This window comes from Perca flavescens, chromosome 3 (assembly GCF_004354835.1).
Source record: "Perca flavescens isolate YP-PL-M2 chromosome 3, PFLA_1.0, whole genome shotgun sequence".
NCBI classification, from domain to species: Eukaryota; Metazoa; Chordata; class Actinopteri; order Perciformes; family Percidae; genus Perca; species Perca flavescens.
This window is the reverse complement of record NC_041333.1, coordinates 14,228,389-14,247,214: the sequence shown is the minus strand read 5'-3', so window position 1 is coordinate 14,247,214 and position 18,826 is coordinate 14,228,389. Positions and strand designations below refer to the sequence as shown.

Sequence of the window (18,826 nt, the reverse complement as noted above, 5' to 3'; positions counted from 1 at the left end):
AGACAGAGTGCAAATTACCGGTGTCCCTAAATAACCTCCGCCCTCACCAGGGCCATGACCTCACACCCATTACATATACAATTACACTAGGCTTGTTTTTGTATAGTGTATATACTGTAAACGGCACTCTGCTTATATTATGGTCAATTTTGTAAAATGTTTTATTGAAAGAAAATAAATGACCTGACAATGGGAGCAAAATTAATAAGCTTAGGAGTGACTGCGCCATCAATACCGTTGTTTTACACATGTAGGTGTGTCTGATTCCATTAGTCTCAGCTCCAGTATCATGACTCTGGTTTTTCCATCTGCTCATCTCAGACAGAGAACCCGACTGCGTCCACCTACTGAGTAGGAAGCACGATTTTTAAACTAAACATTTAAAGGTGAATCAGAAGTGTCAAGAGGGAAATGTATATGCTACATGGTACGGTATAGTCATTACCGGTGACCAGTCTGTGTGTCACTGCATCTTTCCTGCACATCTCCTCATCGCTCACGCCATGCTTCATGTGTTTTTTCAGGATTCATTTGGAACCAATTCATGTTGTACTTTTTAGCTTCTGTATTTTTTTTCAAATGTGTGGGATTTTTCATTTTAAATCTGTCAAAGAAGATTACTAACATGTTATCTAAATTTGGTCATCTCTGGGACAACAATGCAATGCATGTTATACATTGAACACCTGGGAGTTAAAAACAAGAGTTAAATTGCAAAAAGAGATGAAGACCATTCGAAAAATGAATAAACCAACACAAGTGCACAATATAAAAACATGATTCAATCAATTAAAAATGGAGATTAGCAACAGTTATATGGGAGATCTTCAGATTGTTTAATGCTTCAGTAAAGCTGAGCACATGAGCCGTGTGTGTCACACACAGTTGTACTGCTCAAAGTATATTTTGTTGGTGTGCGGATGTGTGTCGCATAGGCCACAGTATTTTACACACCTTTTGACCTTTCACCTCTAGGTGTCAGCAAAGCAAAACATCCTGCAACCTTAGGGACCTTTGTTAAGCTCCTTGTTACAGAGGGAAACTACAGACCAGGACGTCTGGATGACTTGGTGTGTGTATCAAATAGAAAACTATCCAAACTCACCCTCATGCTGTCTGACTCTGCTGAAAATTGCCATGATGGATATTACAGTGGCTACATTATTTTTCCCTGTTGGGGTATAAGTTTGTGAGTCTCATTGAGCCTAACATTTTATGTCGATTATATAATTCTGGGAATTAGATACTGGAGACACAGTAATCGGGTATAGAGAGATTATATGATATGACTGGTCCGGCCACTGGGTGGCCTTGTTTGCCCAGCATGCATCTCTATTGGGGGCTCTCTAGCAGCGAAGGGAGGAAAGCAACGGTTTTAAATCTATTGAGTTATTTTAAACCAATGTGCAGCCTTGAGGCTAGATACTGTATGCAGTTTTTGGACAGATTTCATGCAAAAATGGTGGGTTAAAAATGTTAAATAATGCACTCTATAGGCAAAAACAGTGAACATGCCCCATTCAGTGTGCATGGCTTAAGTGCCAACTAGTTATTCCTCTTCTGACCCGTTGAGTAGTACGAAGACGCAGATAAAAGCATTACAAATGAGTCTGCATATATATCGTCACTCATTTGGTGGTTTGCATGCGTCATGTTTCTCTGTGTTGAGACATTTTTCATCATTTTAGGCTTATATTCCCCCTGTGGAGAATAAAAAAAAAATGAATTATCATTCATCTTAAGCATGGTTATTGTTGTCAGGTCCTAACATTTTGGAGAATCCGGCTTATGGCCTGACAACTGCAATATGTTGTAAAGTAGACTCATGGAAGTCTTGTAGCAGTTGATCTAGGTCATACCACCATCTGCTGGAAAGAAAAGCTCAACAACTATAGATGGACTGATTGAATCGACATGTACTTGAAGGGAACATACTTTATACTTAAACGTTGGTAGCAATGCTCCAACAGTTGGTATTTGTATTTTCCTATTAGGTAACAAATGGTGTTTCAGAAACCGAGCATATAGTTTTTTTAGTACGCCCTACTGTTCCTATAAAATGGTGTACTGTGTTGGATTTTATAAGATTTAATTCTCTTGAATCTATTTTGTATAAAAAACACACACAAAGAATATTGTGACATGCAATAGTCTTTATATTTATAAAATTAGTGTGTAGGTGTGGTAATAGTTTCTCCCAATTACAATCCCAGTTACATAATGCACTAATCTACCAAGTAGTATACATAGTATTTTAAACGGTCTCCACATAGATGAACTAAATTAGTTAAAACAGAATTATATAAAACTGTTTTAGAGCTGAGGTGCTAGTAAAACTATAAAATAAATGCAACCAAAAGGAAAACATTTAATGAATTTTGCACAATTGCAAGATAACCTTTTAGGCAGGTGGACAAGGCTTTACGGGGATCAAGACATGATGACATAGAATTATGTATAAATCTCTCACCGTTACCAAAAGACAAAATGAACGTGGATTTCAGCCACGCTAGTAGCTCAGATCTATGGATGACTATGTTGGTCGGCCCACCACTTCCAGACTGAAATAAGCCTACTGACGGACTTTGAGTTGAATGTCTCTGCAACTACTGGGTAAATGTTCATGTGCTTTGGTTCACATATCCACTGTCATTAGCATGCTGATGCTAGCCTTTACCATAAAAGCACTGCTGTGTTTAATTAAATTAATTGTGATTAAACATCCCAAATCATTTTCGGTTTCTCAATAAGCCATAATCAAATATAGCCCTATACCAGGTTTATTTTACCATTACTGTAAATGTGTTTTCAATGTTACCAAGTCCAAATGCCTTCTTTTTGTCTGGTGATTACATAAGAAATTCACGATTATTACATAAGACATTCACGTGGAATGGGGTGAGAGGCCAACATTCCTTATAACAAAAGTGTCACATAGGCGACTACTGATAAAGAGCTTATCCACTGCTGTGTCCTACACTCAGTCCCATGATCACGATGACGCACTGTGTGGAAATAATAAACCTCAAGATCCTTAATGCTGCTTTGGTTACTAGTCACGTAGGGAAGATCTGCTGAAGAAGTATGATGAAAACATTAAAAGTTAAACATTTCGACTGATTAGCATACTAAAATTCTACATGAAAATACAAAGCAGGTGTTTAATCTTCCAGACGACATGTTTTGATTAACATAAGGATTGTTTAGCAGAGAAGGATACTTCCAAGTCAAAGGGAAGTGAAAATTGCAAGTGATTGTGTCTACTCTAGTTGGGCCACAAGTTCAAAAGTTCTTTAATAATGCAAATCTTTATTTTTTCCTGCACTCTAACTGTTCAACTACTGATGCGAAAAAAAAACATTATTAGGCCTTTTTGTGCATTGTCTGTGAAGGTTTCCTCTAAGCGATTTAATGTGTTAGCTTAGACATTCAAGAATTGTTTGTTATGGCATGCAATAATTACCTTTTACGTTGAATCCATTACTTTAGATATTTTGTTTATATATTAATAATTTATATAAATCTGTTATGCCAAATGGCATTCGTGGTGATTTTTATCTGTTGGCAATTTAAAGGATAGTGCTGATTCTATATTTGTGTTGCTTATTATTAGCAAATCTCATGAAAAGGCCAACACCAAGAATGTTTGTCACATACTGGCACTTAGCCCCAAGTGAATTTATTCCCTCTGAGGATGTACATCCTTTGTGACCAATGGGTCACAAATCTATAGGTTCATTTTCCTAATACAACTGGGCCCTGTAGTTTTTAGCAGCATCTCAAACAACATTCATTAACTATTTTCAGCCATGAAAATAGACTTTTGGGAGCCCTAAGCAGGATTTCGTTTGGACCCACCCCCCTCATTGTAATGTGTTGCCACTTCAAATAGCACTGAACCAACTTGTGTATTGTACATAAATATTAGTTTAAGCACACCTAATGTACAAATAAGCATGTAAAGACTAAAGTGAGACTGATTAGCAGCAACGGTCTTTAAATACACTACAGTAAATACTGTATTTGACTTTTAACCCCTAACCCTATAAATGGTCCTTCTCAGGGCACTCTGCTTGATCTGGTTAAAGTTTGATGCATATTTTAGTGTTATGTTCTAATTGGAGAGGCCTAAGGTTCACCTGTCTTCATGTGTACGGTAAGATGTCCGAATGTAGAAAGGATATGACACAACCAAAAAGAGATGATGCACAGCCTGAACTGAGAATTGAGTGCCTTCAAATGCCTCTCATCACACAGCCAGTCTACTTTGCCTCAGCAAGGGCTCTACAAATTAAAAAGTAACAAGTTTGCTCTCATACTCATTATTGGCTGTGGAGGTCTGGTTTGAGTTCCTTAATTATAAGAATTTGATGTGCCTCTGTAGATGTGTTCAACCCAAGAATGTGCACACACAAAGGAATGAAACATGGCCAAGCACTCACAACTTAACGCATGAACACACATTCACACACATTCAAACACATTCACATGCAGTCACACACATTACACAGTACTAAAACTCCTTGTTTGAGTCTTCAGAAATTTTCACATCTGCTTGAGCTACCCCCACACACCACAGGGTGCTGGGCGGCCATGTGGCATAGCACTGCACAGCATGCCTCTACCCAGATAAAGACATCTTCACCCACGCACCCTCTGACACCCGTTCTCCCTAACTGACAAAAGGCAAAGCGTGAACAGGGCTCCATGAAACATTTACTACCCCACTGAGATGGTCTCCCTTAGAAGCTGAGTGGAGGCCCATCTTTGGAGGCGAGAAAGTAGGGAGGGAATTCCAGGGAGAACCCCAGAGTGTCTGAAGTGAATTTTGTATTCAGAGAAGATATTTAGTATGCTACCGTTCAGCAGTGATCAGTCTCACAAAGGCTTTCACCATGCCTACGTCACACACTGGATCCTGCAGATTGCATCTCAATAGTTTGATGGTTGATGAAAGGAGACACTTGCCTGCTCCTAAATACCAACCAATTACCAATTCCAACTTGACTGAGAGAAAGTTTGAAAGGATCGTGACACAAAGGTTCACACAAAGTCACGTGGAGGCATTTGGTTCAGGTTTCTGAGAAGTCTGAAGACAAATCAAACTAATGTCCAGCACAGCCTATTAATCGAACTGATTTTCAAACCAGGGAATGTCAAATGGCACTAAAAGAGACTTTATCTTGAGCTTAACCCATGCCTCATCACAAGGAGTCTCTTTTCCCTTTAGTCAATCAAATGTTAAGGGTAGGCCTATAATTCCTTAATTTCATTTAAAATAAGGCGATCAGGATTAAAGGAGGGATGTATGTTGCTGGTGCTACAATCCGCTTTTTGCAGTATAGTGCAATGACGAGAAGGCGCTGCTATAATAAGGCTTTCACAATGATCACTGAGGCAAATTAGTATGGAAATGGTCTATAAGGTTGTTATATAATGCACTGGTTGAACATCTGATCTGACAGTAAAGTTGTTTTTTTTGTTAGGTTACCACAGATTAGTGATAGGCAAATACTATACAAACAGTATATTTCATATAGGTTTTATTGTATTCTAGTGTCCAGGCCTGCTGCTTTCCCATCATGCTGATATTGGATTTGCTTGCATGTAGTTAGGTTACTATTGTATTGAGGTGTGAGAAAGGTGAATATACTGTTGCAGATATTTATAAAGTGTGGCATTTCTATTGCATAATTCCCTGCATGGAACAGTCAGCTACTTGCAATATTTATTTATGTACATCTATTTAGAAAAATACATTAAGAATGTACACTATGCTGACTTATCATAGACGGCTATCATATTTAATATGCCAAATGTGGCTTTACTTTAATGTATAATATATAGAAGAGTAATACACACCGAGGGCTGTCGTGAGGTGCTCACTGAAAGTAGACTTGAAAGTAAGAAAAAGTGTTGCACACTCTGGCTCCATATGCATTTCTCTATTTATTTTGACGACAAACCCTTTTAATGTAACATTAATCCTGTATCCTACTTCATGCTTCTAGATGGGTCTGTTCTTGCATCAGAGAAACCAGCTGGAATAGAGGCAGACTGCCAATGTAAAGGGCCTGACTCAAAGACACACCTGTGTGGACTGGTTTCCCACACAAATGTGATTTCTTTTATTTCATGCATGTTGTGGCCTACCTCTGCATGAAGACGTGGGCATAAAACTGACAAACAACATGAAAATATTGTGCTATATAACCTACTGTAATATTCTGTTCATTTCTTGAGGGTCCTTTTTAGAAACGGGAGCTCATGAGAGTCATATTGCTCTGGCAGTCAGTCCTGCCAGGAAACGCGACATCTTATCTGCCTCTGTCACCAATAATATAATTAGCTAAAGCTGCCTTGCGTTCCATTGCCGTTCAGCTGCACTGCAGTCACTTTTATACGCTGCGGCCCCAAGGTTGTGTGCCACACCGCTACTGTGACCGGATGTACTGAATTTATACGCTACCCAAGTACCCGCGATTTAGCCATTGGCTGTAATATTAACAGTGTATGGGTTTAGCACAAGCTTGGGTGTCTCGTGGAGCGCACAGCTGACACTTTGGTGCATCAACTGCATGGATCTGGAGTGACTTCCCGTTAAGAAAATCACGACAAACCTAATATTTATTTTTTTAAATGTATTTTACGTTTACACGTTGGTTCATACAAAGGGCCACCGCGGTTTCAGAATCTATGATTTTTATTTTTATTTTTTTTTTTGAGAATCCGTTGAACGTTGGCACGAAGTTCACTCGGGCGTTCTGTGTAAGCTGTGCACGCTGAGGAGGCACCTGAAGAATTTGCAGTGTGGGCCAAGGTGGGACGGTCCTACACAGGGTGCGCGCTCCTGTCTCCATATCACTGACACTAAAAGTAATTCTCCGGCTCCGCGAGACGAACATGCATTGCGTGCGCACGAGCAGGGAAGAAAAGCTCCGAACATGCACGCCGATAACCATCAAATGACACCCAACACGTGCTGTCATATTTAGCTGGTCTGGATCCAAAATTAATTCCGAGCGTAAGCTTTCTCGCCCACCGGAGTGACTTGCTACAGCTAACAGCCTGTTTGTTTTTGTGCCCTGCAGTCAGTTGCTGGGGACGCTCGTTGGAAAATGAGGTTTGGAAGCATCATTTTATTCGTCGCTCTCTGCTCTTTTACCGCTTATTATATTTATGAGCCAATTCCTGAGGAGATAGACGAGAGATGGAAACTCATGCTGACCAACTCTTTCTTCAGAAGTCTCAGCAACCTGGTAAGGACATTTTTTTTTTTTTTATTATTGTAGGCTACCTTGACATTAGGTCTGCTGGTACTGATGATTCCTTTAAAAATAAATCCCTTTTTAGAATAGGCTATCTAGCGCTTTGGGTGAATGAACACGTACTTATTTCAGTTTAATACATGATTGATTAATTAATGTAGCCATATATCAAATAACAAAACATGCTAAGTTGTTTTAGGGAAAGAGGCAGGTTAAACGTGTATTATATTTTGCTGATGTGGATATACATGCTTGTTATATCAGATTATGTCAGATGCTAATCCACTGTTGTATAGTCCTGCTCACCTGTTCTAATATTAGATCCTATTAAGGAAACTCCAATCTATTTATGACCATCAGGCATCTGCTAGCCCATTGTGGTGTGACTAATATGACCCTTAATTGGTTTGAACACCAGGGGTCTCATTTATAAAACTGCGCGTAGGATCCTTACTATAAGTGTACGTACGCCCAAAAACCCAAATTGGCGTACGGCGAAAAAAAGTCAGATTTATAAAACCGTGCGTACGCACACCTGTAAGCAATGTTCCCTTTATAAATCACAGATTGACTACAAGTGTGCGTACGTGGATCAGCCTCTTATCCCGCCCTGTACACGCCCATTTTTAACCATAAATAGTCAATGTAAAGCACCTCGTGGAAGCTGATCAGTATGTCAATGACCCTGGCAGTTGTTCTTCGTTACACCGAAACATGCCGAATTATGACGACTGGCGGAGAAAACAAACGAACCTCTAAAAATCCTCTCAGACGCTCGGGAATTGCTTCCAATTGAATTATAATTTTGGCCTGTTGTCGCACAGTTTATGGAAACCGGATCTATAGACAACCTTTTATTAATAAAATCTTCCAAATCAGCAGGCATTACGGCACTCGGGGACAGCTTTGATATACCAGACGTATATAATAAGATTTAACAGAACTATATATTATATCCAAACAAGCCTTAGTGATGAAGTTGAAGATTTATATATAATATTTATTTAAAAAAACACTTAGCTGTCAGCCATTTCCCTCTGAAAACAGCCGGTTTCACCCAGAGTGGCGAGGACCTGTATTTGGACCGGGATGGCACGGTTCCGGCACGTTGCCCTCTCTACTGGACCCAATTCAGTACATAGATCCAAGAGCGCAGCTATATTACTATTACAGCTACATGAGGGAATTTAAATCGGCATATGAGCCAGTCATCGTCATGGTCCCTGAAGTCTCTTTCTCTCCTGATTCTTCCATTCCGGTCCTCCTGCAGGGCCAGCAGTGCCATCATGCAGCATTACGCACGGGTTCACCGCAGTATTTATATGTTTAGTCTACAACAATTTGTGATTAACACCTTGCTAAAATCGCAGCAACAACTAGTGGTATCCCCCACCCCGAGATACAATTTGAAATCGAAATGTAATAGGCAAACACACTTTTCTTCATGCAGGGTTTGTTATAAACCGTATTAGATTTTAGACCGATAACAAGGACAGAGCGTAACGATTGCGCGAGAGCTTAATGGCTGTATTTCCAGACTTTGACATTTGAGGATATATGCACAGTATCAAAGATAGATATTTAGTCATTTACACTGTGTTCTGCAGTTATCTAATGGTAGGGTATTTGATGATATCCTGTATTCCATGTAGTCGGGCCATCTCCTACTCCTGCGCTCCGTAGCGGACAATGTGACAGCAAGACAGCGGCGATGAGTACTCGCCTGAGTACAGTCTCACTGAGTACAAGCGCAAATAACACTGCTGGATTGCATCTTCATGGTAACGTGGATGATATGGAGTGAAAAAATGTGCGAGGCATCAATATTTTTATTTTTTCTACTCTTATAGTTATTCCCATTTACTTTTTGCTGTCTGACTTCAGTTCACCACCTCACCATCTGCGTCGCCAATTCCTATTTTGTCTCCATAATGTGCGTACGCATGGGTCAGAGTTTGCGTGGAGGACCGCACATTCTCCCGTCAAGTTTGTTTTTTTATAAATCACAACCTTTGCGTGGGATGTGGCGTACGTACGTTTTCAGCCCCGTTTTGTGCGTACGCCACGTTTATAAATGAGACCCCAGGTAATGTATACATGGCTGTAACATTAGTATAAACATTAGTGGCTTTGTTTTGCCACTACACCTTGGGCACTATTACAAGATCAATATACTTAGTCAATTCAACACCTAGAAAGGTGTTGCAGTAGTATGAGTATAACGTATTTGTCACGAAATGCAAGTGCAGGCTACTGCCTTTAACACGACAGGACATATTTGTGATAGGAAGAATAGTGTTCGGACTCATTATTTCTGATGGATTCAATATCATTTCAGCATGAAACAAAGTATTGTATTAAGTAAGATATTTAAATTCTGTATTGTTGATTTGTATGCATGTAGAGCTTTGAGTGGATGACTCTGATTTTGTTGTGGCGACAGAAGAGCATCAGCTGATTAGCCTCATGCCAGCCACTGACTGCCTGCCTCATCATCAAACATAATAGAGTGCGAGTCATGCTTTTATAACTTATCATTTAATTATGACTTCCTAAAATAAATAACTAGGGGGCTGTTGACATTACCAGGCAACATTCAGTGTCCCTCTCTCCCTCTGTAATACTGCATAGCCACATAGTTTAGCATCTTAACCCTTTCTGTTTAGAATATTATAAGCTTTGGTCAAGGTGTTTGTTTACATAGGATAAGCAGCCTGCAATAGCTTAACTGAACAGTATGTACAGTATGAGACGTAATACTCATGGCTCAATTCTCTAGTGTGTGTCTCTCTCTCGCTCATTCTGTCGCTTTGCTTCCCTTTCCAGGCAGACCTCAGTGAATTACTGGGGCTGAAGGACTACATGGGGGTGATGTACTTCATCACTCTGGCTGAAAAGGTAGTGCCTGTTTCTGACGAGCATGTCAAGGTGACCGAAGAGAAATTTGATGGCGTGGAGGTGGTGCTGTACCAGCCTAAGCAGAGGGGCGGTGAAACTGAGCTCAGGAGAGCTGTCATATACCTGCACGGTGGAGGGTGGTGTCTGGGTAGTTCCCGTAAGTTGATAGGCTGGCCTGTGTTCTTCTTTACCGCACAGAATTATGACTTTTAAGAATGGATAGAAAGATGGATGGATGTATGGGTGTTCTTCACACAGTAATTCTATTTTTATTGAGAAAAGTACTCTGAAATGGATGTGACAAATTACAGCTTTGTATAGACTCCCTGTGTCAGTTATGACAGGATCATAAATTATTATATATAATTAAACTACCAAATACAAGCCACAAAGCTTTCACAGTTTCCTGAGTAAGGATCACACCGTCTGCTGGAGTGGGGGGAACCTCAGAGGGTGGTTACACTTGCTAATCCAAAATGTAAATTTACACACAACATGCTGTTTGACACATCTCATGCTGTTGTTGCAATCTGTTGAACGGCTATAACAATTACAGTAACCCAGATCAGGAAGTACCGCTATATTAGACGGCAGGTTCATCTGTTACTGCAGTGTTACCTTGGATGTCAATACTTATGGTGGTTTGTGTTGCTTTAGAATCTCTGTTCTGATCTGTCTGTCTTCTCCGTCTATGCAGGGATGAGTCCATATGATCTACTGGCCAGAACAATTGTCACTAAGCTAGATGCAGTTGTTCTTTCTGTAGAGTAAGTATTTCATATTCCATTGCCAGTTATATGCAGCTATTGTAATATACTGCACAAACTGCGGTTTCATTTGTATTATTCATAGTTAAGTCCTTCTATTCCCCCAACTCTTTCTCTCAGCCACTCACACAATTTTCTGTTGTCATACGTGCCTGTCCTCCCTCCATTAGTCACAGGCTAGATGGAAGTGAGGATGCAGTAGAGTGAAGCTAACAGGTTTTCATTTGGGTCTCACCAGGCTTTTCCCTGTCACAGCTACACTCACTGTTGTTCTTTGCCACTTCCGGCCCTAACTCTGTCTCTCAGTACTGTACCTTTCTTTTGCCAATACCCTCTCGCTATCATCAAATTCACAATACTCAGTTTTTCAGCTTTGTCAATCAATAGTTATGTGAAATACCAGTACTCCATCACCAAGTCATACTTTCATTTTAGTGTGTATTATGAGGTTGTGCTTGATGACATACTGTGCATGATTTGACAGTGGGAGGTAGAGTGGATCTATGTAATGGAGGCTGGTGTGTGGGGGTACTACCTTATCTGCCTCATCTGAATTCCTGTGTACAATTTTTAAGGGTTCAATGAGTAATTCCAATTCCACATTCTCAAAGTCAGTCATGTGCAACATTTGGTTCATAGATTAAAACAAAAACAGTTTAGACCATGCAATTTATTTCAATAATATCTATATTATATTATTCACCTATAGGTGCAGTTTGCAGTTGTTTTGAGGCATTTATTTGACATTTATAACCGTTAAGATGCCTGTGGTTTACTATAGCCCATTGTGGTGCGGTGAAAATTACTTCTTAAAACACAATTAGGTACAGTAATGCATACCTGGTTGTAATGTTAGTGTAAACATTAGTAGTGGCTCAAGACAGTCCATACATTAAAAAGGTTTTGCAATTTCATCATCAATTGTTTTGTTGATTGAATATTACAAAACATTGCTTACATGAAACTGAAACTTATTTTGTTAGCCATTTATCAGTGTAGTTTGATTACAAGTTTACATTTTCAGAGAATATTTTTTAGAGAAAGTTGTCTTTTTTTTTTTTTTTTTTTTTACCACCTTTTTGATTTTAAATATAGTATCTTTTATATCCTATAGAAGATACATACATACATACATACATACATACATACATACATACATACATACATACATTTGTATCAAAAGATTATTTTTAATACAACTGCAAATACATAATTAGTCATTTGGCTAGATCTGGTAGATTTACACAAATAACAGATTTATATCAATGAATCTGTATTATGATAAATTGTCAATTTGTACATTTTCTCTAATAAATTTAGTAATTTACCCTGTGCAGAGGTTGCTAAATAAGTAAATTGCAAATGTAGTGTGATAACACTGACCATTAATTTTATAATTTACAGCCTAGATGAGCATCTTTCTGTTGCTTAAACTTTTATACACCTATTTTCTTCTCCCAAACATGCAAATGCATTAAACTAATTTAAGAAAAAAAACATGGGCAATTTCCCTTAATCTGATGATCTGGTTATCCCCTTAAAAATGTTTTAATTTGTATTTACCGTGGCTCAAAATGTAGCTTTAATCTGCACCTTTCTGCTTCTTCAGGTACCGACTTGCCCCGGCTCACCACTTCCCTGTCCCATATGAGGATGTATACCATGTGGTCAAACACTTCCTCCAGAAGGGGGTGCTGGCCCGGTACTCTGTGGACCCAGGACGCATTGCTGTGTCTGGGGATAGTGCTGGGGGCAACCTGGCAGCTGCAGTCTCCCAGCAGGTAGTGAATCTGTTTTTTTCTTTCTAGTGTTGGCTTTATTATTTTTGGTTTACATGTGGAAAAAGAACAGTATGAAGAGCTGACATGAGGCAAGGTTAATCAGCCAGTTTATGATAAATAGTATTGTATTACCCTGAACCAAAAGAACATGTTCTCTGTGTTGGGTCTGAGGTGACCAATAGTGACCAACTATATCATAGCCTATCGTGGAGGACTTTGTTTTAACATTGAGGCCACTCTTCATAACATCAATGAACATGGGGAGCTGGGTATTTCAAATTACAGAAGGAGAAAAATAAAGAAACTCAATGAGGATGGGGGTCTTACAGGAGGGAGTTTTCAAGTTAAAAACAATAAATATTTGTATCACCAGGGTGACCTTGCTTCTTTGGGAGAGCAGTGCTTGGCAGCCAACTGGGGCGCCACCGTAATAAGTTGCTTCAGTTTAGTCTTGTGAAGGTTTTGTTATCCTAACCTAATTTTGGCCAAGAAAAAGCAAAGGCTGAGTTTACTTGATATCACAAATTTGTTATTTTTGCTTCTAAGTTTCATACTATGTGGAATATGTTTAGATAATGGACTCACCTGCTCGTCAAGTTTAAAGCCAGAAGGAATGGTTGTATAACCTATGCTAGCTGAAACACTGAAGATGTTTACGTGTATCTTTGCAGAAGCATAATTCAAGCTATATTCTACCTAGATTACCTCAATCTGATGGCTCATTCAAGGTCATGGGCCTTGTCGCACACAGTCCAGTTGACACAGCACCTACACTACACAGTAACACTGTAGGGGGGTTGAAACCAGATGCACTACCTCTTTGACCCTAAAGATCACTGTTTTAGGCCATGGGGAACATCTGGTGTTGCACCATTGAGCGTAGCTGACATTACTTGCTTCACTTTCCAGGCGTACACAATACTGGAGCAGACATGATGTCTCTGGGCACTCTTGGTAGACATTTGGTGACAACACTGACCTCATGAGTCAGATGTCAGGCTGGTAGATAGGATTTGTTTGCTTCAAAGCAAAAACCTAGTGCACTCACTGGCTCACACTGCCTTTAGGGTGACCCCATGATCCACTCTCATGGGACATGGCTATCGCCCAGAAAAGTTTGTGTACGCCTTTCCTCCTCTTTGTCATATTTCCCAAAAAGGGATTTTTTTTTTTTTTTTTTTTTTTTTTTTTTTGGCAGTACCTTCTTGCCTAAACACAGGTCATGTTCTTCCCTTTTACATTTTGTTTTATTTTTGACCAATCAGGAAAAATGCTTATATAAGCATTTTACCACTGGAATAATAAATAAAAAGCTGGTCTGTCAATGCAGTAGAATAGCGTAAATATTTTTTTTGAATTGGTGCTTCATGGCCAGAGAAAACACAGAAAATGGGCTGTGGTATTCCCTTTTGCTGAAAAGATAGAAAACCTACAACTACCCGAATGCACTACGCCACACCGGCCTTTAAAAACAGTAGGCTCATTCGAGATGAGCCAGATCTGCGCAGAATCGATCACCGGCGATCGCCGCCCAATGCATGCCGGTTAGATTTGTGTCTGACTTGATCCCAACTTTCTCTGACGTCATGCACACGTGGGCAACGATAATCTCACCAGAGCAAGGCGGCCGCAGTTTTTAGAGCCAGGCGCCGCAGTTGCTCTCCACTGACTGCAAGAGCCAGGCGGACCCAGGTCATGCTGGGAAACGCCGGCCTCTCAGCTGATCTAACAGCTGATTGGCTCAGAATTGACTGAACATGATGACGTTTTATATAAATTTTGTATTGATTTTGAATCCGTTCAGATTATGGATCATCTACAGTGTGTTTATTAAAATCAGTAACCGATCGCATCTAGAGCATTTGGACAGCTACTGTGTCATAATAAAAACAACTGGAGACTGTGTACAAGCTGATATATGGGTCTGATAACATGTTATTAAATCGGAATCGGACCACAGTGTTTGTCACTTCCTGTTCAGCCTGAAGGCTGTTGGACTCGGCTGGAAACTGTCCGACCTGAGAGCAGATTATTGTCACCGCCCACGACTGCTCCCACCTGCTCTCGTCCGCAGTTCATCTCAAACGAGCCTAATAAAGTTTATAAAAAAAGTCTTAATGTTGAGTCGATTCTGAACCAATCGGCTGAGAGGCAGGATTCTGCGCAGGCCTGGCTCATCTCAAACAAGCCTATTGCAAGCAGATCACAGAATCAATATGGCAGCTGGCTAGTAATAAACAATATTGTCTTACAGTTAAACGGTTAAAGGCTAGAAATAGGCAATACAGTAATATCATCTTGGAATATATTTGATCAGTGTTGCCTAGTTTTACATTTCATCAGTTTTTTCATCCTCTGTTTTCGCAATAAAGGAAACAGTATGGCGCCCTCTTCCGCCAAACGCTGCACTATAATACATTTCTGAAAACATTTTATAGTTTGAAGTAGGCAATACAATAACAGTCTTGGGTTATATTTGATCAGTACTGTCTAGTTAATCTGAGTTTGTTCTGAGATTGAGAAAGAAACGTTGGTGGCTGTCTCTTGATCGGCTTCTATACTCTGTGTCCGTATGCAAAAGTACAATCTGTAGTTCGAGCAACAGCCCTAGTGAGTAGGGAGATCTGGGTAAGATGTGGGGAAGTATCCATTAAAGATGTTTTTTGGCTTGGTTGAGCAAGTTATGTTTTAGAGGACAGGTGTACTGTTGCACCAATCTAGTTCTCTTACTACATCCATGAGTTATGTTTTCAACAGCTTAGTGAAGAGATAAACACAGAAGTGGGAGTGATGCAATTCTTCCTGTAACTAACCATGACTAATACATGTGATTAGATAATGTTGTTTTTATTTCTCAATATTTTCAGCGCATATTTCATCGGATTGAGAAATACTCAGTTGGAATTGAATTGTTTTTGAATACATGCCAATCTTTTTCTGTCTCTCTTCACAGTTGCAAAGAGAGCCTGGACAGCAGGCTCAGTTAAAGGCCCAAGCACTCATCTACCCTGTACTGCAGGCTTTGGATCTTAACACGCCTTCCTATCAGCAGAATCAGGACATGCCCATTCTGCCCCGCACCCTCATGGTGCGTTTCTGGAGTGAGTACTTCACCAGCGACAAGGCCCTCTTCAAAGCCATGATGGCCAACACCCACAACAACGCTGAGTCTTCCCGCCTGCTGAAGTTTGTCAACTGGAGCGCATTTCTGCCAGAAACCTATCATAGAAAATACAACTATAGTGCTCCTGCTGTTGTGCAGGGAGTCGGAGGGGAGGCAATTGGGATGGACGTACCATGTCGATCTATTGCTGACCCGAGGGCATCCCCACTGCTGGTTCCAGACTCTGCCTTGCACTCTCTGCCCAAGGCCTACGTTCTGACATGTGAGTATGATGTTCTCCGAGATGATGGGATCATGTATGTTACACGGCTCCGTGCTGCTGGTGTTGAGGTGACACATGAACACTATGACACAGGATTTCATGGAGGACTGATGTTCACTGTGTGGCCAACGGACTTCCTGATTGCACGTCGCATGACCGACAACTATATCAAATGGCTTGATGAAAACTTGTAAAAACCTCTTGACTATCAATATTCATTCCAGCTTTTCCACACAGTGCACCAGTGTTTGGTTAGGTGCAACTTGTTCCCATCTGGTGTTCAAGTTTTTGTTTATTTCTTTTTCTTTCATCATGCTATTTCTCTGTAAATATATTGAGTAATATCAACTTCTTCTGTTTTTTAGATACCAATAAGAAACAGGATTTTGAAAGAATAGTTAAATAAAAGTAGGTGGCTAGCTGACCTTTGGTGGTGCTGTTCATTGTATCCCATCACAGGACCTTCTACCTGATCTTATATCCATTGCATGAGAATCAATACTTTAAATTAGCAATGCATTCCACCAAAGAAATCCGAGCTATCCCATCTGGGATTTTAAGAAGTATTGGCAAAGGAGGAAAGGATTTTCACAACAGCAAAACTTTAAGAACTTCAAAACTTATGTTCAGTTTGGCCAAAGTTCCAAGAATGCAGCTAATACTGAAACCTAAGATTGTTTAGATGTGTTTGCAAAACTATAACTGCTGCATAATGGTTGCTGACATTGCATTAAAGATTTGTTGATGTAACGCTGTTTTCCCGAGAACTAGCCCTTAGTTGTGTAATCCATTAAAAATGTGGTACACAGGCAGAGGCTTCTTGGTATGGTAAATTATTTAAATTGCAGAGTGAATGGTATCTTCATCAGCACAACATCTAAGTTCAATTTCCACATACTTTACGGAGTATAACAAAAATATTATCTGGAGTCTTATTTGTGTTATAAAGGCTACAGACAATGGAATTTGATGAGTCACATTCCACACAGAATATTGGTATTTATCAGTAAAGTTCATGCTGTAACAATGTACATAAAGGATCTCACAAAAGTGAGTACACCCCTCACATTTTAGTAAATATTTCATTATATCTTTTAAAATGCAATATTTACTAAAATGTGAGGGGTGTACTCACTTTTTTGAGATACTGTACCTCCAAACATTCTTCACACCTTGCGTACACACATGATTGTGATTGAGCTGAGCAGGGTGTGTTGTAGCAATACGGCAAAAAGAGGGATAATGTCCAAGAGGGAATTTGGTCAAAGTTGTATTTGGAACCTTAATATTTACAACGCATCACAAGTCTTAAGTGATTTCTCTATAATAAAATGTATAAAGGTGCATGTGTGTACCGTTAGTACCTGGCTTAAACCTTGGTTAAAATGCTTAAAGCTAAACTGTCTAAAATGGGGCCGTATTTCACTCGAAAGGATTCCAACACACGGATGTTCAACTGTCTGCAGCTAAAAACAGTGTATTCCAGCTGCACTTTGAGACACCATGTCCACTTCCGCATTCGGAGATGTCGACACCAACGGGATTTAATGGTGCATTTATTGTCGCCGACTGTTGTTTTGTGCTCTTTATTTTTATTATTTTTTTAAAAGTATCGGTTTAGGCACTGGAACCATTTTAAAAGTGTGTGTGTGTGTGTGTGTGTGTGTGTGTGTGTGTGTGTGTGTGTGTGTGTGTGTGTGTGTGTGTGTGTGTGTGTGTGTGTGTGTGTGTGTGTGTGTGTGTGTGTGTGTGTGTGTGTGTGTGTGTGTGTGTGTGTGTGTGTGTGTGTGTGTGTGTGTGTGTGTGTGTGTGTGTGTGTGTGTGTGTGTGTGAGTGAGTGAGAGTGTGATTGTAGTTTGAGTAAACCGCTTTGCATGTGGTGATTTTGATATTCTACATGGTAACAACAAATAAGGTACTGTAGCTTCCAATTATAGACTTGCCTTTGTGTAATGATACATTAAAGGCTTTGTTGGAGGAAGTTGCCAGTGCAAGACCAAGTGCCAGTTTCATGATGTCATTTGTAACATTTAACCATGTGTAGACAAGATTATATGGCTGGCGCTATGACTGTATGCCTATTTCGTTTTTTTCTTTTCTTCCAGTATTTTCACAAAAGAAAATACAGTATCTCATAAAGTATGTATCTTTTTAATCAAGTGTTTGTCAGAGAAACCCAGTTCATTTGCATTAGCCCTGCTACATTCTCAATTGTAAATATGACTATTTTCGGTTTTGATTCCCTCTTGGAGAACCTATGAGTTGCATCATTTTTAATTTCAATGTTATCTGTCAATAAATTGACTGGACCTCTAACTGGTGTGTGTGTGTGTGTGTGTCATACTGTGTCTCTACACAGTATGAGAGAAAGACATACTGTACTAGAATAGAGGCAAATGAGGAACAGAAGTGTCTTGTCATGTAACAAGATGTTGACAAATACATTACACATAGTTAAAGTGAACAGGATGATATGCTGTAAGGATATTCTGTATAGACTGACCCAGCCACAAACCAATCCAATTGGAGCCAAGAAGCATTTCAGATTGGATCTATTGAGGCTTAATATCTGAAAGAGACAGTACAGTTGATCTGCTAACATACTGCAGAATATGTCCACTAATCTGTTCTATTCAACATTTTTTTTTTTTTTTTTTTTTTTGGATCCCAGGTAAAAAAGTAGTATACTTTAGTGTATTAGAAATATGAATGCAGTATGAAACAAG

At 39.7% G+C, this 18,826-nt stretch overlaps 1 protein-coding gene across 5 annotated transcripts in view; it reads left to right on the top strand.

The window, feature by feature from the left end:
* aadac (arylacetamide deacetylase) overlaps nucleotides 1-16,909 on the top strand; it is a 33,233-nt gene extending 16,324 nt beyond the window's left edge. For 4 of the 5 annotated variants that reach the window (XM_028572046.1, XM_028572037.1, XM_028572055.1 and 1 more), the window contains 5 exons: nucleotides 7,092-7,259; nucleotides 10,095-10,323; nucleotides 10,864-10,933; nucleotides 12,543-12,714; nucleotides 15,668-16,909. In XM_028572046.1, coding sequence (XP_028427847.1) covers nucleotides 7,119-7,259; nucleotides 10,095-10,323; nucleotides 10,864-10,933; nucleotides 12,543-12,714; nucleotides 15,668-16,294 — 1,239 coding nt within the window. In that variant the 5' untranslated portion in view covers nucleotides 7,092-7,118 and the 3' untranslated portion in view covers nucleotides 16,295-16,909. Of the gene's footprint in view, nucleotides 1-6,465; nucleotides 6,999-7,091; nucleotides 7,260-10,094; nucleotides 10,324-10,863; nucleotides 10,934-12,542; nucleotides 12,715-15,667 lie in introns of those variants that run through there. The other variant, XM_028572062.1, reaches the window with a different exon arrangement.
* Nucleotides 16,910-18,826: the final 1,917 nt, after the last annotated feature.